This window comes from Ovis canadensis, chromosome 18 (assembly GCF_042477335.2).
Source record: "Ovis canadensis isolate MfBH-ARS-UI-01 breed Bighorn chromosome 18, ARS-UI_OviCan_v2, whole genome shotgun sequence".
Classification (NCBI taxonomy): Eukaryota; Metazoa; Chordata; class Mammalia; order Artiodactyla; family Bovidae; genus Ovis; species Ovis canadensis.
The window spans coordinates 42,450,496-42,477,215 of NC_091262.1; the positions used below are offsets into that span (position 1 = coordinate 42,450,496).

The 26,720-nt window shown below is 43.2% G+C and overlaps 2 protein-coding genes and 1 pseudogene across 6 annotated transcripts in view; 2 read left to right on the forward strand and 1 right to left on the reverse strand.

The window, feature by feature from the left end:
• The window catches only part of TARS3 (threonyl-tRNA synthetase 3), a 44,924-nt gene extending 42,686 nt beyond the window's left edge, over positions 1-2,238 (forward strand). For all 4 annotated transcript variants that reach the window (XR_011250312.1, XR_011250313.1, XM_069559614.1 and 1 more), the window contains exons 18-19: positions 278-392; positions 1,729-2,238. Coding sequence is in view for 2 of the 4 variants with exons in the window: in XM_069559614.1 (XP_069415715.1) it covers positions 278-392; positions 1,729-1,877 (264 nt within the window). In the remaining 2 variants the exon portion in view is untranslated. The remainder of the gene's footprint in view (positions 1-277; positions 393-1,728) is intronic.
• A 2,199-nt stretch (positions 2,239-4,437) lies between these two features.
• Positions 4,438-17,049, forward strand: TM2D3 (TM2 domain containing 3). 2 transcript variants are annotated; one of them, XM_069559619.1, is made up of 6 exons: positions 4,438-4,583; positions 4,928-5,020; positions 7,519-7,676; positions 12,249-12,423; positions 14,120-14,195; positions 16,305-17,049. In XM_069559619.1, the coding sequence occupies exons 1-6, from the start codon at positions 4,496-4,498 to the stop codon at positions 16,468-16,470; spliced, it is 756 nt and encodes a 251-aa protein (XP_069415720.1). In that variant the 5' UTR covers positions 4,438-4,495; the 3' UTR covers positions 16,471-17,049. The 2 variants fall into 2 exon arrangements, with proteins under 2 accessions (XP_069415720.1, XP_069415721.1); XM_069559620.1 differs by lacking the exon at positions 4,928-5,020 and having other exon boundaries at positions 4,458-4,583.
• Positions 17,050-22,935: 5,886 nt separating this feature from the next.
• Positions 22,936-23,589, reverse strand: LOC138423382 (NADH dehydrogenase [ubiquinone] 1 alpha subcomplex subunit 5-like; annotated as a pseudogene).
• Between the last annotated feature and the right edge of the window lie 3,131 nt (positions 23,590-26,720).

The following is a 26,720-nucleotide window of genomic DNA, read 5'->3' on the forward strand; positions in this document are numbered from 1 at the left end:
CCATCACGGCTGGTGGGCTCTGGCCCAGGCGCCTGGTGAGGCCACAGCCCTTGGGAGCTTAAAGGTCCCAGCTAGGGAAGTAGTCTCAGCCCTTTAAGCTCATCTCAGAACTTAGGTGCCATCACTCCCTCTCCACTGTGGTCAAATGGACCAACCTGGGACCACACCAGGGTGTGAATACTGGGCAGAGGGGATGCTGGGGCTCATCTTGGAGGCTGGCTACCACACTACCCTACCATACACAGAGTACTAATGAAAGTGTCTCATTGTCTTGTAGATATCCAGTGACTTCTTTGAGGAAGGATTCATGGCTGATGTTGACTTAGATCGTGGTTGTACACTAAATAACAAAATACGAAATGCACAGCTGGCTCAGTATAATTTTATTTTCGGTAATCTAAATCTATATATATTTTCCCAAATGCTTGTTTTTTCCACTTTAATTCCAAAAAAAAAAAAAAAAAACCCTCACCAAAAAAGAAAGAATATGGTATAACTGCTTGATTATGACAAATAACTGTTGAATACTTAAACACAAAGAAAAGCCTGTGGTGTTCTTGGCTAGATACTCTGTAATTTTCTGGAAGAAGACTTAGGAAATTTCATGTGCATCCTGTGGTGTAGTATTACCAGCAATAATTAATATCTCAAACAAAACAGTGGAAAAACTATGTAAATGATCTTATCAGTAGAATTATACTACTCATGTTTCAGCCATGTGACAGGCCTGAAATAATATCCTTTGCTTTTCTGGTTTATTAGAACTCTTTAGGATTCAAGTAATGAGTAGGGAAAGTTCCAAATTTAAGATGATCAAAAGAAAAGAATTAAATGAAAAAATAAAATGTCCCTGAAGAAGAGGAGCAATTAGATATCTAATCTAAAATTTTGACTGTAAGAGTAATTTAAAACCAAGGGAGACGGATATTGACATGCCTGTGGGCACAATGTGGTTATTGCCTATTAAGTTGAAAGTTTCTGTAGAAGGCAAAATAAATATGCAGGGGGCGGTCCTGTGGGCAGTTTGTCATCAAAAGTGTTTATAATGGGTATTGGTGATGGTTCAGTCAGACTTCTTGTGGTGACAGATTTCACATTAGCTTAGACATGATGAAATGTATTGGGAGTTGGGGTGTCTTATGCCATGGAAGGTAGAATTCAATAGCTGAACCATTAGTGAAGTAACTGGGACAGGAGGGAACTCCATTCTGAACAGGACCATTTCTCCTCATTTCTGTTCCCTTTTGCTCTAGTTCTTTATGCTTCCTTGATCTACTTTATTCCCCTCTCCTTGATGTCCAGTGTCTTCCTTCCAGGTGGCAAGACACATGACTGCAGAATTCTGCATCATTTCACAGTGTGGGTTGCAAGAACAGACCTTTTACTTATATTCTAGAACATTCTGTCAGCTGGTTGACCTGTGTCTGGTGCCCACCCTGATTCAAGTGTGCCAGGTGGAGTTGGGGAGTCTGTAAGAGCTCTCTGTTCCTATTGGTCCCCCACAAACACCACAGGTGTTTTCCAAAATGGACAATAGACCACAGGATTAGAAGTTACTCCTTGTCTCCAGAAACTTACTCTCAGTGGATGACTCAATGGACATTAGATTGATATTTGGTGATTAGTGCTAAGAAGGAAGCTCAGTGCGACACAGGCCATGTGACTGCTGACTTAATATTTAGTAAAGTGTTGATTTAAAATAGATTTACTTCCCTTTGTTTTCTACAGTGGTTGGAGAAAAGGAAGAGACAAATAATGCTGTAAATGTTCGAACAAGAGACAACAAAATTCATGGGGAGATCTCAGTAATTTCCACCATTGATAAACTGAAGAATCTCAAGCAGTCACGTACCCTGAATGCTGAGGAAGAATTCTGAAGTCCTTTCCCTGCGCTCAGTCTGTGTAACCTCATTTTGACCCCTGAGCTTGCATTTTCCCTAATTACTATTAGTACTTCTAAGAACTTGGGACCCACTGTCAGCTCTGCTGCTGGGCACAGTGAAAAGCGAGACAGGAACTGAGTGGTTGATACCCACAAAATCTGATTCACTCATGTGTCTACAGACAAAGGACAAGGGTGGAAAGTTTTCAATTTCCTAAATGTTTTGAGAAACTTAAATGGGAAAATGTTTATCAAAAGAGGGAAGTACTAGGAAATGAACAATATGAGATGTTACTGTTAAGAACTGTGATTTTTCAAAAGATAAATCTCAAATAAAATTCTGCAAACTTTTTGAATGGGGGAAAATCTTATTTTCTAGTAACATTATGTCTCAGGTATTTTTTAAACTAAAGTTTTACTAAAGTTCACACTGAAACTTTATTTTCAAAATCAGAATCAATTTGTTTTAGCTAACCTACAATCACAACAGAAGCCAGTACTAAATATTGAATTACTAAAAAAGGATTCTAAACTCAAAGAAATTCAGTGTTGTATAATCTTTTGTAGTTTCCACTGTAGGATGAGTTGCCATTTTAATGCTTCTAAATGACAATTGAACCTTACTTATCTTTAGGAAAAAAAATTCAAAATGTATTACATAGTGCTTCCAGGGTTACACCTATGGGTTTTTACCATAATAATTCGCTCCCCTACAATTAAATTGCTCTTTTGATGGAATCACGTTCCACTGACTTACAGACTCAAATGGCTTTCTGATTTTAACTGAGAGGAATACCTTGCTTCCCAGAACCGTATTAAAATGGCTTTATGTCAATAGTGAATTTAGCTTGCATTCCATCAGTCTTCATTTGCTGTGTGCTCTGGAATTCGACATAGAGTTAAAACCTGCTCTCTTCTGTACGCACTGGTCATTTAGCTTCCTGAAGAGGTGGTGAACAGAACAGTCGACCATGAATGACAGCAAATTGAACTGTATGGGTCCAAAATCCCTTAGGCTGTTTTTCAATAGTAGGCTTCCCTGGTGGCTCAGCGTTAAAGAACCCACCTGGGACGCAGGAGACGTGAGCTGGATCCCTGGGTTGGGAAGATCCCCTGGAAAAGGGCATGGCAACCCGCTGCAGTATTCTTGCTTGGGAAATCCCACAGACAGAGGAGCCTGGCAGCTACCGTTTGTGGGGGTCGCAGAGAGTCAGACACGACTGAGCAACTAACACACTTCTTCAATAGTAGTGAAGTCGCTCAGTCATGTCCGACTCTTTGCTACCCCGTGGAGTATAGTCCACCAGTCTCTGTCCATTGGATTTTCCAGGCAAGAATACTGCAGTGGGTTGCCATTTCCTTCTCCAGAGATCTTCCCAACTCAGGGATCGAACCCAGGTCTCCCGCATTGCGGGCAGATGCTTTAACCTCTGAGCCAGCAGGGAAGCCCTTTTCAATAGTAAATACTAGAGTATACAGGATCCTACCGGCGACAGGTGGAAGAACCGGACTTGGAGGGCCTGCTCTAAGTTATATGTGGGCTCCCCCTGCACCCTTCTCCCCGAGGTGGTTCAAGGGTCACACCTGTGCGATGCTAGAAGCTGCAGGTTGTGTAATGTAACTTTTTAAGCCAACTTTTATTGAAGCCAAGAACTATTAGATAGATTTCTTTATTCGCCAAATGTACTCATGAGGAAAGGGGTGTGAGAGGACTACCCACCCGGACGGTCTTGTGGAGGGTGGACGCGAAGAGGGAGGCCTATGCGCGGCCCAGGACAAAGGATGCTGCGGCAGGAACATGTGTGGGTCGCCGTGGGGGCCTCAGGGGGCCGCGGCCTGCGAGCCGCTCTCTTCCTGAGCCGGGCCTCCTCCGGAAGGTCTGGGGGCCTGAGACCTGCGCAACCAGGCATTCTCTCTGCCCTCGAGGAGTGTCTCTAGGGACTGGCTAGACTTCGGGGAGGGACGCTGGTCGGGCCGCGGGGTGTCGCGGAGTGGGGCCTTGGGTCCCCCGGGCACACCTGGAGTCCTTTCCGAGCAGTCTGGGCCACATCTGTACACAAGCGCCTTTTCAGTCGGACTAACCGTAACTTCGTCAGATCTCTGCATGGTGCCGAGCGCACAGCAGGAGTTTTTGTCACTAAACGTACACATCCAGTCACAGGTAAACAGTGGCCAACTTCCCAGACTTGCCCGCCTCTGCCCTCAATCCCTAAGGAAGGAGAAAGTGAAATAAAATTCGCTCAGTCTTGTCTGACTCTTAGCGACCCCACGGACGATACAGTCCATGAATTCCCCAGGCTAGAATACTGGAGTGGGTAGCCTTTCCCTTCTCCAGGGCATCTTCCTAACTCAGGGATCGAACCCAGGTCTCCTGCATTGCGGGCAGATTCTTTACCAGCTGAGCCACAAGGGAGAAAAGTGAGCCTCTTATTCCAGGGGCAGGCAGAGCCCGGGGGTACCTAGCAGCCTTAGCCCGCGGAGCGTGGGGAAGACCGGCTGGGCTGCCGCGCCTGCGCCGGCGCTGTGGCCCCATCCGGACCGGCTCCCTCGGCGCGCGCCGGCGCCCCGCCCCTCGCGCGTCCCCGCGCGGCCGGAAGTGAGCGCGCCGGCAAGATGGCGGCTGCGGTGGTCCTGCGGCCTCTTTGCCGACTGTGTTGTGTGGTGCTGTTCCTCTCACAGTTCTATATTCTGTCGGGCGGCGGTGAGTTGAGGGCTGGGGGCTCCCGGACCGCAGGCGAAGGCAGAGTGCGGGAGGAGGGCGCGAGTCGCTGCGGCCGAGTCCGGCGCGGTTTGCCGCCGCCCCTCGGCTCGCTCAGGGACCCGAAGCCGCGAGCCTCGAACTGGGAGGGCCCGGGGGCTCGGCCGGGGGCGTGGAGCTGTGTCCCGGCCCCGCGCTTGGTCCCAGGTGCTCGCAAACCGGGACGAATGTCGACCTCGTTGGGTTTCCCCTTCAGTTCGTGGGCGATCAGGCCTCCAGGTTTGCCCAGGCAGCTGAAGCCTGGAGCGCAGCCGCACCGCCTGAGGTCTCCGTCTCTCCGGTCGCAGGGTCCTTCAGCGAGGAGCCCTCGCAGCCGCTGCCGCAGGCCATCAAGGACCCGGGGCCCACACGGACCTTCACAGCGGTGCCCAGGGCGGCAGGTACCGGGCGTTTTCCGTGCTCGTAAATGTGTGTGTTTATATCTAGTGGTCTTTCCCTTTTTGGTGAACATTTCCTGTAGAATATGAAATCACTTCCCTGGTGGCTCAGATGATAAAGTGTCTGCCTGCAATGTAGGAGACCCGGGATCAATCCTTGGGTCGGGAAGATTCCCTGGCGAAGGGAATGGCAACCCACACCAGTATTCTTGCCGGGAGAGTCCCATGGACAGAGCTTGGCGGGCTACAGTCCGTGGGGTCGCGAAAGAGACGGACACGACTGAGCGAGTTTCACTTTCCATGTTTTGAACATTTTATTGATTGCATTTTAGGTTATGTGAACTAAAGACAGATGCACAGACCTTTTCTGTAGACAGTCTCGGTATTTCAATACCTTTCTACATTCCTGCCTCATCTCTTTCCAGTCCCAGGCTCCTCATTCACATCTCTTTTATTTCTAGTATTTTTTCACCTCACCCATCAAGATTACCTTCAACCAATATTCCTTTCTCTTCAGAAAATTTCTTGTGCCTCTTGAACCCTGATCCTGATGTTGGGTATTAAAAGGCGCCCGCTTAAAAGAGCTGTGTGAAATGGGGCGGGGAGGGGAGAAGAGGGTTGGGGTGCAGCGGAGGGGAGGGTGAGGGTGCGGGAAATTCCAGAGGGACTGGTTGAGACTTGGCTTTAAGTTTGGTGATGCCGCTGGAAGCTGGAGCAAATTACTAACCTTTCAGGCTTCAGAGACATTTTGGTTTTGTGATTCTAAGTGTCCATCCTCCAGCCTCAGTAGTAATAAGAACAAAACAATAAAGGAAAAAGTGATACTTTGCATCAGTTCAATTCAGTCGCTCAGTCGTGTCCAACTCTGACCCCATGGACTGCAGCATGCCAGGCTTCCCTGTCCATCACCAACTCCTGGACCTTGCTCAAACTCATGTCCATCGAGTCAGTGATGCCATCCCCTGTCTTCCCCTTCTCCTCCTGCCTTCAATCTTTCCCAGCATCAGGATCTTTTCCAGTGAGTCAGTTCTTCGCATCAGGTCGCCAAAGTATTGGAGTTTGAGCTTCAGCATCAGTCCTTCCCATGAATATTAAGCATTGATTTCTTTTAGGATAGACTGGTTGGATCTCCTTGCACTCCAAGGGACTCTCAAGAGTCTTATCCAGCACCACAGTTCAAAAGCAACAGTTCTTCGGCGCTCAGGTTTCTTTATAGTCCAACTCTCACATCCATACATGACTACTGGAAAAACCATAGCTTTGGCTAGACGGACCTTTGTTGGCAAAGTAATGTCTCTGCTTTTTGATATGCTGTGTAGGTTGGTCATAACTTTTCTTCTAAGGAGCAAGCGTTTTTTAATTTCATGGCTGCAGTCACCATCTGTAGTGATTTCGGAGCCCCACAAAATAAAGTCTTTCACTCTTTCCATTGTTTCCCCATCTGTTTGCCATGAAGTGACCCAGATGCCACGACCTTTGTTTTTTGAATGTTGAGTTTTAAGCCAGGTTTTTCACTCTCCTCTTTGACTTTCAACAAGAGGCTCTTTAGTTCCTCTTTGCTTTCTGCCATAAGGGTGGTGTCATCTGCATATCTGAGGTTATTGGTATTTCTCCCGGCAATCTTGATTCCAGCTTGTGCTTCATCCAGCCCGGCATTTTGCATGATGTACTCTGATATTTTGCATAATTGCCCACTTAATAGTGACTTTAAGTAGGATCAGTTTTAAATGAGTGTCAGTGTGCTTTGCCGAACGAAACCTTGTTCTCTGTAGTTTCATCCCTGTAGAGTTCCATTACTTCAGTGAACTGAAATTAGCAGCCATATATTATTCTTCTATTAAAGTCTGCTAGAAGACATCAGCATACTTGAGTTTAAAACATAGATTATTTTATAGAAAAAGCACAAGAATTTTTGAGTCTTTCGGACAGTTTTTGAGAGCTTTTCTTCCTTCCTGAGAACAGTGTTTACAATTTTGGTCATCTCTTAACTCGTAGCAATATATTATACTCCTGGGTAGGCTGGCTGGAAAAAAAGAACTGTAACCCACTGAATAAGTTGCTGATATTAAGAACTATTTGTACTTTGGTAGTGTAAAACTGCATATTCCTTGCAGATTGTGCCTTGTGGAAGTACCGTTGTGTAACAATGACAGTATATCTTCTGGGGGTGGTTCCTTGTTGTACTGATTCTGTTCGAGGGTCAGTGGCTTCACTTAAAAATTAGTGAATTCAAGTGAAAAGCACAGTGGATTGGAAACGGAGAGATGTGGATTCTGATTCCAGTTCCACCCGCCCTCTGTGATCTTGAACAAACTTTACCATCTGTAAGCCTTTGTTTTTTCATCTTGTAACACAATAAACTTTTTGCAGTCCTGATTTATTACTGGCACCATATATGTATGTTATGCTGATGATTGTGTTCCTTAACCTTGGAAAATTGCTTTTATCTGTTATTCTAATCCATATTCTAAGAGAATAAGCTTCTCTCTCGCCCCTTGCAGAAAGTACCGATATCCCACCTTATGTGATGAAGTGTCCGAGCAATGGCCTGTGTAGCAGACTTCCTGCAGACTGTATAGATTGCAAGACCAATTTTTCCTGTGTCTATGGGAAGCCTGTCACTTTTGACTGCACAGTCAAACCTTCTGTTACCTGTGTTGTAAGTACTGCAACTTATGAATTCTTAATAAACTCACTGTAAAGCTTAAGTTATAAATAGAGTTTAGATGTGAACAGGGGAAAATTGAGAAAGTACTCTACATTTTAAAAGTAAGATTTGAGGAGTAAAGTCCACTTTATCAGATGAAACTTCTGTCTCCTAGCAAGGTTTGGTGTAAGGATTCAGATAGCAATTTTCTGACATAAGACTAAACTGAAGTAATTGTCAGACTGCTTATAACAAGTAGGGCATAGAACAGGCTCAAGGGCGCCCACTGTTGTGCATCAGCAATGACCCTGTTAGAGTTGTCACACTGCAGCCTGTCTCTAATATTTACAGCTCTCAGAACACCTGCTTCAGAGCTCGGTTCCTGGAGGCAGCCCTACACCTGCTGAGTGTGACCAGGTCAGGGAGATTCACATATGTGCATTCTTGAATGGTTGGACCAGGTAAATTACTGCGCACTTCGTTGTAGTCCCAGCATCTGGGTGAGATAGAGAGTAGAAATGAATAACAAAGCAGTGTCTACTCTTGGCCTTGCCAGGCCCAGCTCTGAGATTTATTCATCTGTCTCCCGTTTAATCAGGAGATGGACCTAGAGCAGCTTTTCCTAAAGTGTTTCTGTGGAGCCCTTGTTGTGGGAGGTGGTCAAGAAAACACAGATTCTAGGTCATGTTCTCTTTAGCGGATTTCCATTGACCCAGTGATTCTCGCTTAGACAAGATACCTTTCCCCAGCTGTCCTTTGGACCCTGGTCTGCAGAGGGCTAGATTAGAAAGTTTCTCCCCTCCCCCCAACCCATGCTCTTTCTGTTTCTCCTGAAGTCCAGTATCAGGAGAAGGCCTGAGGGAGGCTTCACTCCAAGGGGGCATGAAATTTTATGTGGCCTCAGCATCTGGATGTAGTGTTGGTAAACTTCAGTATATGTCACTTTCGTGTATCAGTGTTGCTCTTGAAATCGCTCTGGAAAACTGAGCTAGCTGGCGGGGAGTCTTCATGACCGCCCTTGGATTATCAGTTAGTCTTTGTTGCTTCATCTTAAATAGAATTTTCTCCCTACTCACCTAATAACAAAACCTGTTTGATGGCTTTTGAAATCACATGCTTCGTAAGTCTGGCACATAGTAGGTACCTTGTGGAAAATGAGAAAACCCTGATGGCTGAGGAGAGCTTTTCCCAGAATGAGCCTACTTTGTTTGCCGTAGTGTCTTGGACATTCAGCTCTCACAACTGGTTCCTGAGTGAAACTTAGTTTTTCATTTCTTCCTCCTTTAGGTGTTCACAAAAAACAGGTGGTTTCATTTTTCAGAAAATAGCAGAGGACAGGAGAAATGACAAAGGTGGAGAAATGACAAAACTCAGGGAGGGACTTTTCCTAGCTGATCCTGTCCCTGGTCCGTTCTCAGCCCTTGGCTGAGACACGCCCTGGAAGCACTCTTTCCCTCCTCACACCTCAAGTGCTTTCATCTCACCTGCTTCGTGACTAGCCAGTCAACACTAATCCTGTACAGTAGCAGGTGCCCAGCCCCCAGAGGTGGCTTTTGAAGGTAATCTCAAGAGCATCTGGTGGTCTGTTTCTTCTCAGAAACGAAGAGCAGTCAAACAATTGGCTGTCAGGAGCTGTGGGTCCCAGGAGTGCTGTGGCTGTGATTTGGGGCCGGCCCGGTGTTCTTCCCTTGGTGTTTAAGATCATTGCAGGTGTATACGCAAGCATTCTTCCTCTCACCTGTTGCATTCACCCCCTTCCCTCCCCTTACCTTATGTTGAACTTCAGATTAATAGAAGGAAATAAACTCTTCTCATCCTTCTAATGTGCACTTATAGGGACTCAAGCCAAGGGAATCTCACCTGGATGACACTAGTCAAAGAAATTGTTTTATAATGTATATAAATAGAAGTAAGTGCAGAAATCCAGCTGTAATGGAAACTGCCAGGCCAGCTGATATCAGCTGGAGATGTGTTTGACAAAAATGGTTTTTGTTTCTGTTACTTGGAGGAGAGCTCAGTCTGCTAGTGTAAGTGAGGCAAGTTTAATTCCTTTAGGTAGGTTCTGTATTCTCAATAATGACAGTTGTGTCACAGAGGGAAAGGTATTTACCACATATGAGCTCTTGTTGGGGTCTGTACTTTTTTGTGGTGTGAAAGTGGACTTAGTGAATGCTAGGGTGCCCAGGTGCCCATTGGAAAAAAGTAGAATCCCTATTTTGTCCAAAGTAAATTCCAGATAGATGCCAGACTTTGTGTGAGAAGATGAAACCTCAAAGTACCAGAGAAAGTGTGAGAGTTTTGTTATCGTCTCAAAGTGGGGAATATTTTTCTAAGTATGAAATAAAGTTTAGAAGTTATACAAGAAAGAATCTATACATTTGACTACTAAAGATGAGAGGTTTCTGCATGACCTTAAAAAGCATAAAGGCCAGAGATAAATGACAAACAATGAAAAAGTTTTTTGAACACATGTGACAAGTAATATACTAATACCCATAATGTATCAATACATCCAAAAAGCCAATGAGAAAAAGATGACATTCCAGTAGAAAAATGGTGCTAGAGCATGAGCACATGGTTCATAGCAAAGGAAATACAGGTGGACTTTCAACTTGTATTTGAAAGGTGCTTAATTTTCTCGTAGTTTAATACAAATTAATGCATTTTTTTAACCTGTCAGATTGGCAAAACAGTCAGAGTTTGATAACACTTTTCTTGAAGGTGTAAGAGACAAACATTGCTGTGTCTTGTCAGTAGATGGGTGGATTAGTCAGCCTGTGGTAGACAGTTTGTCTCATCTCTGAAAGCTGCAGGCTTCCCTGGTGCCTCAGAAGGTAAAGCATCTGCCTGCAATGTGGGAGATACGGGTTCTATCCCTGAGTCAGGAAGATCCCCTGGAGAAGGAAATGACAACCCCCTCCAGTACTCTTGCCTTGAAAATTCCATGGACGGAGGAGCCTGATAGGCTACAGTCCATGGGGTTGCAAAGAGTTGGACACGACTGAGTGACCTCACTTTTTTTCTTTCTGAAACGTACAGATGCATGTAAGCTTTGACCTGGCAGTTCCATATCTAGGAATTCATCTAACAGGTGTTGCTTATTGCACATTGATACACATAAGTATGCCTAAGAATATTCTTAGCTGCATTGTTCACCCAGCAAGGTTGGAAGCAAGCTGAATGTCCAAGAAAGAGCAGTTCACTTTGCAGCTCACTGTGTAGTGAAATAAATACATTGCAGCTGTTGAGAAGAACTAGGTAGCTCCAGAGATGTTTACTGATACCTCAGAATTAAGTGAAAGTAATTATCAGTGGGAACATTAAATTAGAAAAAGAAGACGCGTATCTGATGTAAGCATGCCCATGCATAGAACAGACTCCCTGGAAGACCAGCATGGATGAGCTGTGGTCAGTGCTGAGGGCCTGGCAGGGCCAGCCATATCTTTATTCTCCTCTTGTCTCCCAGAGTTTGTACCATGTACACTGTCTGCCTAGTGTTGAAAAAAAAAAACAGGTTGATAAGAAACATGTGTTACAGATGCATCACTAGAAATATGCAGACATTTACAATAATAATGCTTAAATCAAGCAGTGCCTTACACTCATGAATACTGCCCTTATAAGTGGTTTTTGCATTAATAAAAAAAAATTAGTAAATATGATACTTCCCGAGGTGATTGTGTTACCATTTAAATACAGTTTTGAAAAGTATGATTTATAGCATAATATCAAGTGGTGGTGAAAGGGTACAAAATGTTTTCAGTATAATTCCATGCATGTAAAACTGTATCACAGGAAGCAAAAATGAAAGAAGGTTAGACAGTGCTTCTCTCTGGAGAAGTTACCAGTTTTCCTATAATTTCCAAATGTGCAACATACAAGCACATGGGGTGCTCTTACAGGCAGAAAACAAATTTAAAGTTGAAATGGAAAACTCTTGTTTCGAGGCTCAGGGCCACAGTAGCACTGGCTGAACCTCTCCAAGAGGTTCTTTCTAAGTTGGGGATGGTCTTCTGCGGGTGCCTCTGGGTGGGTCCTGTTGGGTACTCCTGGGAGTGTAACAGCAGTGACTGCCCTGGGTCTCAGGACCTCAGGGACTCCTAGGAAGAGTTGAGACCCGGTAGGCAGGCTGTTCCTCCAGGAGCATCCAGCTGGGCCCGGACTCCCACGTACTGCACAGTACTTTGAGGAGAGGGACTCATATGCCCTGTCAGCTCTCTTGTGTCTCTGGGGCTTCATCAAGTGCCTTGCCTTTCTTCTGTGTTATGTAAGTACGCGTGTGTGTTATTAAAAATTTAGCCAAAGTAACAGTGATGAAGTAATCTTATCCTGATAACCTTTGATAGTTTGATGTGCGTTTACCTAGGTATTTTTTCTTAGGTATATATTTTGGGCTATATACTTATGATCCTAGATCATGGCATACCCATTTGTTTTGCATACATATTGGCTTGGTACCTGTTTGTCCGCCACTTCCTCCAGATCTTAAATAGAAGTGTTTTTGACACTTGTACCTTGTAACTATGTAGTTTTATTGACATATTGACAAGCTGGGTTATGATTGAATAGCTGTGTCCTTTGTAGGATCCAGACTTCAAATCCCAGAAGAGTTTCGTCCTCAACATGACCTGCAGGTTCTGCTGGCAGCTCCCGGAGGCTGACTACGAGTGCGTCAGCTCCAGCAACTGCAGGGCGGTGTCCTGCCCTCGGCAGCGCTATGCAACCAACTGCACTGTGCGGGACCACATCCACTGCCTGGGTGAGTTGGCTGAGGGAGGCTTCTGGGCAGAGTGCTCTTCTTCAGGCGTACTTGCAGAACCATCGCAGAAGTTTGAGAATTAGGTTTCAATTGTGTAGTCAAAAATGTTTACCAGCACCTTTTAGTTATGCCAGTTCTGTTATCTTTTAAAACGTAGTATTTCATAAAATAAAAATGTATAAGGTGTAGAGCATAATGTGTGATTGAGTCTCCCCCAGGTTAACAGCCAAAACATCTGATGCCATCGAAACTGCCAGAGTGTTTCCTGCCCCTTCTTTAGGGGTGGCACCCTTTTGAGGTTTCTTATGATCCCAATCCCTTCCTTTAAGTTTTTTATGGTTGTCCCGAAGGCAATGGCAACCCACTCCAGTACTGTTGCCTGGAAAATCCTATAGACGGAGGAGCCTGGTAGGCTGCAGTCCATGGGGTCGCTAAGAGTCGGATACGACTGAGCAGCTTCGCTTTCACTTTTCACTTTCATACACTGGAGAAGGAAATGGCAACTCACTCCAGTGTTCTTGCCTGGAGAATCCCAGGGACGGGGGAGCCTAGTGGGCTGCCGTCTATGGGGTCACACAGAGTTGGACACGACTGAAGTGAGTTAGCAGCAGCATGTGTGTGCTAGAATACAGTATGGTATATTATTCAGTAAATGTGTGAATAGTAGCAGGCTGCTTATGGTCTCCGGGGACTTGTTTCGTTTCATCGTTATGGCTCTAAGATTCTTCAGCTTGTCCTCTTTTTTTCACTTCTTTATAATAACCTGTTGTAAGATTATATCATAGTTTATCTGCTCTCTGATGTATTTGGACTATTTGCCTTTTTTTTTTTTGTACAAACCGTGCTGCTCTTCAAGCTTCTGTGTCTCTTCTCACACGTGTACAGGGGTGTGTCTGGCATGCACTCTCTGGCATGTGTTCTTTTCCATGTGATTGTGTTTGTTCACACTCCTGCCAGTGGTGCACAGCTGTTAGTGAGGATCCACATCGTCTCCAATACTCGTCCCTAAGTTTTGTTTTTTCTTATAGACTTCTATGAATTCTTTTAAATTTTGGATAGTAACCTTTGATGGCCTTAAAATCCTCTCCTGGATTTTAACTTTTTCCCCCACTTTCTTTTGGTCTCTTTGAACACAACTTTAAAATTTTAGTTAGTTGATTTTTCATCTTTCATAGTTAGCCCTTTTTTGTTGCAAAAAGCCTTTCCCTGCTCCAGATTCACAGACATAATTTTCTGTACTTTCTTTTAAAAGTTGTAACTGTAGCCTTTCACGGTTAGGTCTTTAGTTTCCCAGGATTGGTTTCGTGTATGGTGTGAGGTGGAGTCAGACTCACTTTCTCCAGTTTGAACAGCCAGATGTCCCAGGACCCCCAGGACCATCTGTGCCCTGTGTCCATGGGATGTGTCGGTCCTGTGTGGCCTCCTCCCCTCCTGGTGCCTGGTCATCCACACCTTGACATCACGTGGGGTGGTTCACCTTCTTCAAGCTGTGGTCCTCATGAACCTGTGCTCCTCACAAGCCTGTGCTCGTGGACAGTTAGGGCTTTCTGTTTAGCATTCAAGGTAGTGAACACTTATTTTTGTGAAGAGAGTTGTCTTTTTAGGTTATAAATCATAAGACCACCACCTATAACTTAGTCTCTTGCCAGAGTATTTTTATACCCATGTTTCATTGTGGAGTGTTTCCCTTTCTTAGGTAACCGCACTTTTCTGAAGATGGTCTACTGCAACTGGACCGGGGGATACAAGTGGTCCACAGCCCTGGCTCTGAGGTAAGTGCTGTTGCCGGTGAGCAGAGACACCACTGGGCGTTTGCTGTGGCTGCTGGGCTCTTCTGTGCTCCTCTTTTGCTCCCTCAGGCCCTGCCACGGGCTGGCTAAACCACGGGGACTGTGCTACTGGGGGCCGTTGAGGTGTCCAGACTGCTGTCTTTGTGGAACTTAGTGGCCTGTTGCTGGCTTTCCTCCCAAGATGCCTGCACGTTCTGGAGGTGACTCGAGTCAATATTGGAGCTCATTAGAACCAGTTAGTCTTCCCACTCAGAGCGTACTGTGAGTCAGTGAAGTGCTGCCTACTATTTAAAGTAGCTAGGCTTATGACTGTCTTTAATTTTCAGCAATTTTCTTCTAAATCATAAAAAAAAAAATACATGCTCAGTATTGAAAACTAGAAAAAACAAAAATGACAAAAGATAAATGTTGAAAATCACCTGTAATTCCACTATTCAAGCATAATTATAGACTTAATTTTTACATAAAAATATGCTTACATTTGTTAAACTTTTCAGCAGTTTGAAAAGGAAATTGTAGCAGTTCTCCCCACCCCCACCAGAGGGAGGGGCAGGTGGGCTGCTGGCTAAATGGTCCCTGATTCAGAAGTTGTGCAGCCACTGTTGGAGGTTTATGTTGAGAGCCCAGGGACTGTATGGTGGGATGTAGGCAGGGCTTCTCAGCCTTGTCGTTGTGGATGTTTAGGCCAAGAATTCTTGGTTGTAGGGCATCCTGTGCAGAGTAGGGTGTGTAGCATCCTCTCTGGACTCCATTTATTGGGTGTTGTTTACAAGTCTCCCTGTCCCAGTGGTGACAGTGAATAGCGCCTCCAGGTATTGCCTCTGTCTGGGGACCACTGCTTGAGGGTCTGGCTAGGAAAGTGGAGGGTCCTGTCTGGCAGGAAGACTCCCCTGGAAAATGAAAAGAGGGGGCCACGACAGAAAGTCAGACACAGCAAAGGTGAGATTGCCCAGCGTCTTTGACACAGTAGTTCACGTTGAAAATAACACCTGACTTTCTGCTTTCCAACAAACTTTTTATTTTGGATTCATTTTAGATTTACAGAAAAGTAAAAGTAAAGCTAGAGCGTTCTGTATACCCCTCAACCAGTTTCCCCTCATTGTGAACATCTTAAATTACTATGACATGTTTCACAGCTGGCTTTTAAACAGTAAGAATAGAGTTCTTCTCTGGGCTCAACATGGTTTCTTGCTGAATATTGAATGTGATGATGCCTGGCAGTTGCTTCATGGTTCTTGGGTTGGGGTGGGAAGGAAAGGGTGTGATGAACTGGGGCTGTGTACATGGTGATAATTATTGGGGCTGGGTTGTGGGCTTCCCAGGTGACTCAGTGGTAAAGAAACCACCTGCCAATGCAGGAGATATAGGCTTGATCCCTGGGTTGGGAAGATTCCCTGGAGGAGGAAATGGCAACCCACTCCAGTATTCTTGCCTGGAGAATCCCATGGACAGAGGAGCCTGGTGGGCTACAGTCTGTGGGGTCGCAAAGTGTCAGGCATGACTGAGCAACTAAAAACAATAAACATGGGTGCTGTTGGCTTTCTTTTAACTTGTATATGTTTTAGAATTTTCCATAATAAAAATTTTAAAAGAAAAGCAATGAGAAGTTGTCTGAATATTGTTAGATGCTAGAATTTGAAGGAACCTTACAAGTCATTTTTTCCGAACACAGAGCTTTTTTACATGGGTTGACTGACACAGGTCAAGATTGGGTGAGGTGGCCGGCTGGCTGGCTGCCTTGAGATGCTCCTGCAGCCTCCCCATTGCTGATCTGTCTGTTAGACTAGCCCTGCTTTGCCCTCCCAGATGCACTGTTTTTTTTTGCTACTTAAAAAAGTAGCAACCTAGATTTTCTTCAAAAGAGAAGGATTAGATTTCATTACAGCTCATGTGTGTTCATTGTTGACATGTGAGCAGTCTTCTTGCCTCTGATTGTTTGGTGGTGTGTGTTTGTGAGATGATCGCTATGTCCTCGTCCAGGGTCTGATGATCTGAGGCCCTTTCACACATGTGAGTCAGCACGGTTAACTGAGCCCCAGCTGGTGCAGTTGGGGAGCCGTTGATGCATTGCAGGCCTGTTTGCTGTTGCAGCATCACCCTCGGTGGGTTTGGAGCAGATCGCTTCTACCTGGGCCAGTGGCGAGAAGGCCTCGGCAAGCTCTTCAGCTTCGGGGGCCTGGGAATATGGACACTGATCGATGTCCTGCTCATTGGAGTTGGCTACGTGGGACCAGCGGACGGCTCTTTGTACATTTAGCTGCAGTTACATGCTTCAGAGAGGAGCGGAGCTTAGCAAATGTGCTTTGCCTGTGGGAATCCACGTGGTTTGAGGGACTTGTATGTGTGTTTAATGTACAGCATCTGTACTTTGCCTGCCTTGATGAAGGTAAAATAAAAAACGGTGAACCATGCTTATATGGAATTTGGTTTTCTTTGCCTGCAATCTTTTTTTTTCTGTGAAAAAATTTAAACTGGAAGAACGACCTGCAACTGAAAATCTGTTTAGTTCCTAGACTTGAGTTTTATATTACTTACTTCAGAGTGTATCATTTGTATCTCCAACTTGAATGTCATCTGCCATAAAAAACATTTGAGCTATAATTGCAGAGAGTGGAAAATCTTTTCATTCTTCAGCTAAATAAAGTTATTTATCTAAACTTCAGTCATCTCTTGAGTTTTACAGTGTAATAATGTCTGTATAGTATGGTCTTTCTGTATGATTGTTTGAAATAAATGCAGAAATTTTGTGTCTGGTTCCTGTGATAGCAATTTTGTTAGTAATACAAAAGGTTGCAAGAGTACTGGAAAACAAATAAAACTACAAGTTACTTTAAAATTTTTACAGGCTTCTGTTGTTTTTTATTTTTATTTAAAATTTTTATTTTTACTTTGTTTTGCTTTACAATACTGTATTGGTATTGCCATACATTGACATGAATCTGCCATGGGTGTGTTATGTTTTTTATATTAAAACATAATCTTGAATAATCATAGCAACTTTCTTTTATTATTAAGAAGTGAAATGTTTCTTTTTCAGGGTATTAGTCCATTCTAATAGATTTATTCATAATTGGCTGGTTCATTAACACAGTGGAAATGTTTAAAAATGTGTCAGTGTGATAAATGCCTTTGAGTCTTTATACGATCTGTTGTAGACCCTTTCTTGGAAAGAAAAACATTTATTAATCCAAAAACTCTTTGTTGCAAAAACATTTTTAGTTAACTTCTTAAAATTCAAGTATAGTCAATATACAGTGTTTCAAGTGTACAGCAGAGTGATTCAGTTATGTATGCTGTTGAGTCACTAAGTTGATTCTGTCTCTTCGCGACCCCCAGACTGTAGCCCACCAGGCTTCTCTGTTCATGGAATTTTCCAGACAAGGATACTATAGGGAGTTGCCACTTTCTTATAGTTGTGTATGTGTGTGTATATGTGTGTGTGTGTGTGTGCATTTTTTCAGATTCTTTTCCATTATAGGTTATTACAATTACTGACTGTCATTCCTGTGCTATACAGTAGGACCTTGTTGGTCATCTGTTTTCTTTAAAGTACTGTGTGTATGTTAATCCCCAATTCCTAGTTTATCTATCCCAGCCTTTCTGCTCTGGTAACCATAAATTTCTTTTCTGTGTCTGCAAGTCTGTTTCTGTTTTGTAAATAAGTTCATTTGTATAATTTTTATGATTCCACATACAAGTGATATATGGTATTTGTCTTACTCTGTCTGACTTGCTTCACTTAGTGTGATCATCTCTAGGTTCATCCATGTTGCTTCAAATGACATTATTTCATTCTTTTCTATGGCTGAGTAACTATTTGTTGTTCAGTTGCTCCATTGTTTGACTCTGCAGCCCCATGGACTGCAGCACGCCAGGCTTCCCTGTCCTTCAGCATCTCCTGGAGCTTGCTCAAACTCATGTCTGTTGAGTTAGTGATGCCATCCAACCATCACATCCACTGTCGTCCCCTTCTTCTGCCTTTAGTCTTACCCAGCATCAAGGTTTTTTCCAATGAGTCAACTCTTTGTATCAGGTGGCCAAAGGATTGGAGCTACAGCATCAGCATCAGTCCTTCCAGTGAAGGACTGAGTAATTTTCCGTTGTATAAATGTACCACATCTTTATCCATTCCTCTGTGGATGGACATTTAGGTTGCTTCCACACCTTGGCTGTTGTAAATAGTGCTGCTATGAACATTAGGGTGTTTGTATCTTTCCAAGTTAAGAATTTTCATCTTTTCTGGATAATATGCCGGAGAAGTAAGTTTGCTGAATCATATGGTAGTCCTATTTTTGGTTTTTGAAGGAGTGACAATACTTTTCTCCATAGTGGCTGAACCAATTTACATTTCTGTCAAGAGTGTGGAAGGGTTCCTTTTTCTCCACACCTTCTCCAGCCTTTATTGTTGATAACTTAGACTTTTTGGTAATAGCCATTTTGACTTGTGTGAGGTGATACCTCATGATAGTTTTCATTTGCATTTCTGTAATAATTAGTGATGTGACAGTCTTTTTATATGCCTGTTGGCCATCTGTATGTTTTCCTTGGAGAAATGTCTATTTAGAACATCTGCTCATTATTTGATTGATTTTTTTTTTTTGAGCTATACCAGCTGTTTGTATATTTTGGGGATTAATCCTTGTTGGTTGCCTCTTTTACAAATATTTTCTCCTAGTTTGTATGTTGTCTTTGTTTTGCTTGTGGTTTCCTTTCCTGTGCAAAAGCTTTTTAGTTCAATTAGGTCTTTTTGTTTGTTTTTGCTTTGCTTCTGTTAGACTCTAGAAGTAATTCCAAAAAAATGTTGCTGCAATTTTTGTCCAAGAGTGTTCTGCTTATGTTTTCCTCTAGGAATTTCATAGTATCTGATCTTTAATCCATTTTGAGTTTATTTTATATATAGTGTTAAAGAATATTATAGTTTTATTCTTTTACATGTAGCTGTCCAGTTTTCCCGGGACCACTTACTGAAGAGACTCTTTTCTTCTCTTGTATGTTTTTGCCTCCTGTGTCATAAATTAATTGACCCATTGAACTTTATGTCTGCTGTTGTGTCAGTACCATACTGTTTTAATAACTGTAGCTTTTAGTATAGTCTGAAGCCAGGGAGTATCCTCTAGCTCCATTCTTCTTTCTCAAGATTGTTTTGGCTACTTGTTCAAGTTCTGTGAAAAATGCCATTGGTATTTTTGTTAGGGATTGCATTGAATCAACAGACTGCCTTGGGTAGTATAGTCATTTTGACATTATTGATTCTTCCAGTCTAAGAATGTGGCATATCTTTTCATTTGTGTTTGTGGTTTTTAGTTTCTTTCATCAGCATCTTTCAGTCCTTGGAGTATGGGCATTCTGCCTCCTTAGGTAGGTTTATTTCAATGTATTTTTTTTTTTGGGGGGGGGGGATGCAGTGGTAAATGGGATTGTTTCCTTAATTTCTCTCTGATATTTCACTGATAGTGTATAGAGATGCAAGAGATTTTTGTATGTTAGTTTTGTATCCTTCAAATTTACCAAATTCATTGATGAGCCCTAGTAGTTTTATGGTAGTGCCTTTAGAATTTTCTGCTTATAGTATCACATCTACAAACAGTGACAGTTTTACTTCTTTTCCAGTTTGGAAGTAGAAGTGAAGTTGCTCAGTCGTGTCCTACTCTTTGCAACCTCATGTACTGTAGAGTCCACCAGGCTCCTCCATCCATGGAATTTTCCAGGCAAAAATACTGGAGTGGATTGCAATTTCCTTTCCTAGGGCATCTTCCTGACCCAGGGATCAAACCCAGGTCTCCTGCATTACAGGCAGATGCTTTACCATCTGAGCCACCTGGGAAGCCCTTATTATTTCTTTTTTTTTTTTTTTCTCTGACTGCTGTGACAAGAACTTCCAAAACTGTTGAATAAAAGTGGTGAGAGAGGGCATCTTTGTCTTCTTCCTGGTCTTGGAGGCAATGCTTTCAGCTTTTCACTGTTAAGTATGATGTTAGCTCTGAGCTTGTTATGTATGGCGTTTATTATGTTGAGGTAGGTTCCCTCTATAGCCACTTTCTGGAGAATTATTATCAGAAATGTTAGATTTTATCAAACGCTTTTCTGCATCTAGTGTGAAAATCATGTTTTTTCCTTGAGTCTTTTAGTATGGTGCATCATATTGACTGATTTGTGGATATTAGAAAATCCTTGTGTCCCTAGGATGAATCCCACTTGATCATGCATGGTGTATGATCCTTTTACTGTACTGTTGGATTCGGTTTACCACTATTTTGCTGAGGATTTTTGCTTCTTTGGTCATCAGTGATAATCGGCCTTTATTTTTCTATTTTTTGTGATATCTCTGGTTTTGGGATCAGGGTGTTGCTGGCCTCATAAGAGTTTTGGAGTGTTCCTTTCCAGTTTTTGGAAAGAGTTTCAGAAGGATAAGTATTATTTCTTCTGTAAATGTTAGATAGACTCCACCTGTGAAGCCATTTGGTCCTGGACTTTGGTTTATTGGAAGTTTTTAAATCACAGATTCAACTTGATTACTTATGCTTGATCTGTCTATATTTTCTGTTTCTTTCTGGTTCTGTTTTGGAAGGTTGTGTTTTCCTAAGAATTTGTCCATTTCTTCCAGGTTGTCCATTTTTTTGGCATATAGTTGTATGTAATAGTCTCACTGATTCTTTGTATTTCTCTGGTGTCAGTTGTAGTTTTCTCCTTTTTCACTTTTGATTTTATTGATTGGGGCCCCTTACCTCATTTTCTTTATGAGTCAAGCTAAAGGTTCGTCAATCTTGTTTATCTTTTCAAAGAACCAGCTTTTAGTTTTGTTGATCTTTTCTATTTTTAAAAATTTGTATTTCACTTATTTATGCTCTGATCTGTATGATTTCTTCTATTAAGTTTGTTCTGTTTTTTTGTCTGTTTGTTTTGTTTTTTGCATTTTCTCTTATTGCTTTAGGTGTAAGTTTAGGTTGTTTATTTGAGGTTTTTCTTGTTTGCTGAGGTAAGCTTGTGTTGCTGTATACTTATCTGTTAGAAATGCTTTTGTTGCATCCCACAGATTTTGGATTGTTGTGGTTTTGTTCTCACTTGTCTCTAGGTATTTTTGACTTCCTGTTAGATTTCTTCAGTGATCCATTGGTTGTTTAGTAGCATATTGTTTGGTCTCCACTTGTGTTGTTTGTAGGTTTTTCCTGGTAGTTGAGTTCTAGCCTCGTGGCATTGTGGTCAGAAAATATGCTTGATATTCAATTTTCTTGAATTTATTGAGGCTTGCTTTGTGACGCAGCATGTGGTCAGTCGTGGAGGGTGTTCTGAGTGCACTTGAAAAGAATGTGTATTCTGCTGCTTTGGGGTGGAATTTTTAATTAAGTCCATCTCACCTAATGTGTCATTTAAAGCCTGTGTTTCCTTAACTGATTTTCTCTCTGGATGATCTGTCCATTGATGTAAGTAGGGTGTGAAAGTTTCCCACTATTTCTATGTTACTGTTTATTTCTTCTGTCATTGCTGTTAGCATTTGCCTTATATGTTGTGCGACTGTGTTGGTTGGATCTGTATATGCAGTCATTAATCATTGTCTTAGACTGATCCCTTGATCATTATGTAGTGTCCTTCTTTGTCCCTTGTAGCAGTCTTTATTTTAAATCCTGTTTTATGTGATAGAGACTCTATTTCTTGATTTCCATTTGCATGGAATATCTTTTTCCGTCTACTCACTTTCAGTCTTTATGTGTCCCTAAGTCTGAAGTGGGTGTCCTGCAGACAGCATATACACAGGTCTTGATTCTGTATCCATTCAGTCTGTTTCTTTTGGTTGGAGCATTTAATTCCTTTATATTTTGGGTTATTATTGATATGTATGTTTTTATTTCCATTTTATTAATCGTTTCACGTTTGTTTTTGTAGGTCTTTTTGGGTTTTAATAACTTTCTTTAAAAACATTTACAGGCTTTTTTGCATTTTTCTCTTTAAATTGGGTTCATTTTAGTTTAGTCGCTCAGTCGTGTCCGACTCTTTGTGACCCCATGAATTGCACGCCAGGCCTCCCTGTCCATCACCAACTCCTCAAGTTCGCTCAAACTCATGTCCATCAAGTCGGTGATGCCATCCAGGCATCTCATCCTGTCATCCCCTTCTCCCCCTGCCCCCAATCCCTCCCAGCATCAGGGTCTTTTCCAATGAGTCAACTCTTCGCATGAAGTGGCCGAAGTATTAGAGTTTCAGCTTAAGCATCATTCCTTCCAATGAATACCCAGAACTGATCTCCTTTAGGATGGACTGGTTGGATCTCCCTGCAGTCCAAGGGACTCTCAAAAGTCTTCTCCAACACCACAGTTCAAAAGCATCAATTCTTCAGCGCTCAGCTTTCTTCACAGTCCAACTCTTACATCCATACATGACCACAGGAAAAACCATAGCCTTGACTAGATGGACCTTTGTTGGCAAAGCAATGTCTCTGCTTTTCAATATGCTATCTAGGTTGGTCATAACTTTCCTTCCAAGGAGTAAGCGTCTTTTAATTTCATGGCTGCAGTCACCATCTGCAGTGATTTTGGAGCCCCCCAAAATAAAGTCTGACACTATTTCCACTGTTTCCCCATCTATTTCCCATGAAGTGATGGGACCAGATGCCATGATCTTAGTTTTCTGAATGTTGAGCTTTAAATTGGGTATGTGTTTCTATTTTCCTGATATAACAGTATTTATTTACATCAGTTTCCCATCAACACAAGTCATTTAACGATATTTATGTTGACCATTTCCATTGGTTGATAGGAGGCTCTTCCACTAAAGACTCCCGTGATTTCCACCGAACCATTTTTCTCCCCAGACTTAGTTTATTTTCAGCCTGAAGAATCACCTCTTTGGCCTCCCTGAAGTTGCTCTTCTAGTGTCTTAACATCTGGTTCAGCTTTGACCATACTCAGCTTTTCATATGTAATCTGTTCTGTATGCTTTTCTAAATTTAAAAAAATGATAATTTAATTTTTTTGGCTGTGCCATGTCCTCATTTTTGCACGGGCTTTTCTCTCATTGCAGAGAGCAGGGGCTAGTGCAGTGGCTTCTCTTAGTGCAGAGCACAGGCTGTAGGGCTCTTGGGTTTAAGTAGTAGGGGCTCCCGGGCTCTAGAGCACAGGCTCAGTGATTATGGTGATGGGCTAAGTTGTCCCACATCATGTGGGATCCTCCAAGACGAGGAATTGAACCCATGTCCACTACATTGGCAGGTGACTCTTCACCACTGAGTCACTAGGGAAGCCCTGTATACTTTCTGTATGCTTCATTTTTAGGGATTTGTGGAAGAACATCAAGAATCTGTGAATAGTATTTTTAGCCTCTCATGTAGACTCTCACATACAGCCAGTTCCACAAGGCCAGTGATCTTTAGCAAGCCCGCCATGACAGCAGAGTGTTACTTTTTAAACATCTGTGTCAATAGCCAAATATAATTAACCAGGTTATCAGATATTTAGCTATAAAATATTTTTGAGAATATCTCCATAAACCTCAGGACAAAAACGTGTTTCTTTGTCAGAATAAATTATAGTTTACCTGAAAGGGGTACTGAATCTTTTGGTGCTATAACACCCTTTCGTGGCGGTGGGTTAGTTGCTTAGTCATGTCCAACTCTCTGCCTGCCAGGCTCCTCTGTCCATGGGATTTCCCAGGCAAGAATACTGGAGTGGGTTGGCATTTCCTCCTCCAGGGGATATTCCTGACCTAGTGATCGAACCCACTCTGCTGCATTGCAGGTGGATTCTTTACCACTGAAACCACCAGGGAAGGTCCTACTTGCTGTTTAGGAACCAGGAGTTGTGTATGGGCAGGTGTGTGTTGGTCTGGTCAAGTAGCAGTTCCAGCCCTGAACACTAGGTGGGGCTTCCCCATTACAGTTGCTTTCCTGTCAGATTCCCAGAAGCAGCCAGTGTTCACTTGTTTTTCCCTGGGACCATGAGCCTGGGCACGGAACAGGCAGCACTTCAGGTGGGCAGCCCGGATTGCGTGAGACTTTTTTTTCTAGAGACAGGACACTTTCTTACCCGACCTGGGCACTTGAGACTGGGCTGAGCAGGTATTTCAAGGAGGACCTGTCCTGCCAGGAAGCAGGGCCTTTGTTAATTATGGTAAAGATTTCCCAAGAATCTGCTCCATATTCAGCTCTGCATAGAAGAGAATCTACACTGCTGTTACTCCCACATGAGGAGGCGCAGGGAGGTGACAGGAACTGCTCGCGGTGTGCAGTGTGTATCCTGACTTCTGGCCATCTGTATGGCTTTGGGGTCTTGAGTTAAATGACCAGTGTCCAGTGTTTGAAAGGTGAAAACTGAAAAGACTGAAGGCACAAGAGACAATGGATGAACTTCTTCCTAAGCCGTTTTACATGCAGACCTCAGCTTCCTTGGTCACCCCGTGGTAAAGAGTCTGCCTGCCAATGCAGGAGATGTGGGTTTGATCCCTGGGTTGGGAAGATCCCTTGGAGAAGGGAATGGCTGCCCACTCCAGAATCCTTGCCTGGTAGGTTAGACCATGGGGTATCAAAAGTGTTGGACGTGACTTAGTGACTAAAAACAACACCTAAAGGAACCTAAAGAATATAAGCAAATTGGGGATAGTCCCTATCAAGGATTTGATGGAGCCAATGGCCTCAGAGAACTAGTAGGAAGATGAAGAGGTTCTCAAAAGTTATGAGTGAGGAACTCGTGAAAGTGAGAGTCGCTCAGTTGTGTTTGACTCTGCGACCCCATGGACTGTATATATAGTCCATGGAATTCATACATGGGCCTTTTTTGCCAGTAATTCTACTTGTGAAGGATTAATTTCGAACCTAGGTTTGAAGGGTTTGTTAGCAAAACAAACCACTCGTTACACACATAAATAATTTCGATTTTTTTATAGATTTTTAAACTTAATTTCAATGTACAGTGGTTAAAAATATAAATAGAAACAATAGAAGTAACAACATACTCATCACTAGATTGGGCTGACCTACAACCAGACTTAACAGTTGTGGGAAATTCCTTGTTAGAGCAGTCTGGAATCCCAGGCAGGAGAGGGTCTTGGGCAGTGTGTCCACTCCATGGGTGAGACAGTTCCAGGGCTGTCACGTGTGATCCTGGCTGCAAAGTGATATCATCAGTTTGTGCGCAAAAATGTAGCTCTGGTTAACTTTAACCTTTTTACAGTGCTGTTCTTTTCACATTGTGAATCATGGGATTTTGTTAGATTCTGGAGCGGGGGGGTAGGGAGGTGGGGATTGGTTGACCAGATCCTCAGGGACTCAAAAATTCAAGACCTACTCCCTTCCTAATCTAAAGTGCTGCCTGACTTGCTACACATACCAGCAGACACAGAATCCAGGTGTTACCAAAACCCCAAGTCCGTGTATGCAATGCTCAGTGAGATCAAACAATACTAAAACATTGGAGTTTGGAACAGAGAAAGGTTTATTATAGGTTCATGCAGGGAGATGGGTGGCTTATGCCCAAAGAACCCCAAAGTTACTGAAAACTTAGCAGAGCCCTTTATAAAGCAAAAGGGGAAGGAGGGGCATGGTTAGCTGTTGAAGATTTCTTGGTTTCAGATCCTTTGTTCCTGAGGCCCAGTGATGGTCAGGTAATGATATTCCTGTAAATCTCCACTAAACGAATGTTACTGTCTGTCCCGACAAGAAAGAGCAAGATCCCAAGGCACAGCTGTCACCCTCCAGGGTCTCCATCCTGGCTAAGAGGCACTGACCAATAGCTGAGCAGGGCCCATTGCCTGGTAACAGGTGCAGAATAATGATGCGCAGCAATGGCTGCTAAGATCTGCGCTTACTGTGCTCTGTCACAGAGGCAGAATCCAGGCAGGTTAGAGGTCTGCTCTCCTGCTGCTGAAGCCTGAACAAGACTTCCTCCATTTTGGTCTGCCTAACTTGAAGGAAGTTCAAGGGCATGTTCAAAGGGCAGCAAAGAGGGTGGGGGTGATCTCTAGTCAGTTGCAGGAGCCTCAGCTGGCAGCCAACTGTCTTGTTTGGGTCTGACCTTTAGACTCTGTTCCCCTGTTATGGGAACTCTGATCAGAGGCTGTTACATGGGGAAGCTCATCACAGGCTGGGCGCCATGTTGATCACCACCTTCAGATCATGGTACTCTAGAAATTCAGAATTTATCACTGTAGCATGCCGTGTGTCACTACTTTGAAGCACGTCTATCTTGCTTTGTCAGCATTCTTCCACTCACCTCAGTAACTTCTGGTGGGCAGGTGGTGTGTTACTTATTGCTCTCTCCACATCACTGTCCCCAGCACAGCGTCATGCAGACAGTGACCCTCATATGCGCTGCTGAATGAATGCCATAGGTGTCTTGCAGGTATTGAAGCACCTGAGTGGGATTCTGGACTCTGGCGGGTGAGATGGTTGCAGGGTGGCGACATACAGAAGTTGGCTCTAAATAAATATTGGCCACAGCACCACGTGAATCTGATTCTTGCAAATTGCTGAGGAGCATTGGTTTATGGTGCCTATAAAAATTTTTAGAGGATTTTATGTTT

Bases quoted from the DNA above. Each gene is read 5' to 3' on its own strand.
- TM2D3 (XM_069559619.1), top strand. From the start codon at position 4,496: ATGGCGGCTGCGGTGGTCCTGCGGCCTCTTTGCCGACTGTGTTGTGTG. The intron at 5,021-7,518 runs GTACCGGGCGTT...CGCCCCTTGCAG, and splicing joins AGCGGTGCCCAGGGCGGCAG to AAAGTACCGATATCCCACCT. The intron at 12,424-14,119 runs GTGAGTTGGCTG...TCCCTTTCTTAG, and splicing joins GGACCACATCCACTGCCTGG to GTAACCGCACTTTTCTGAAG.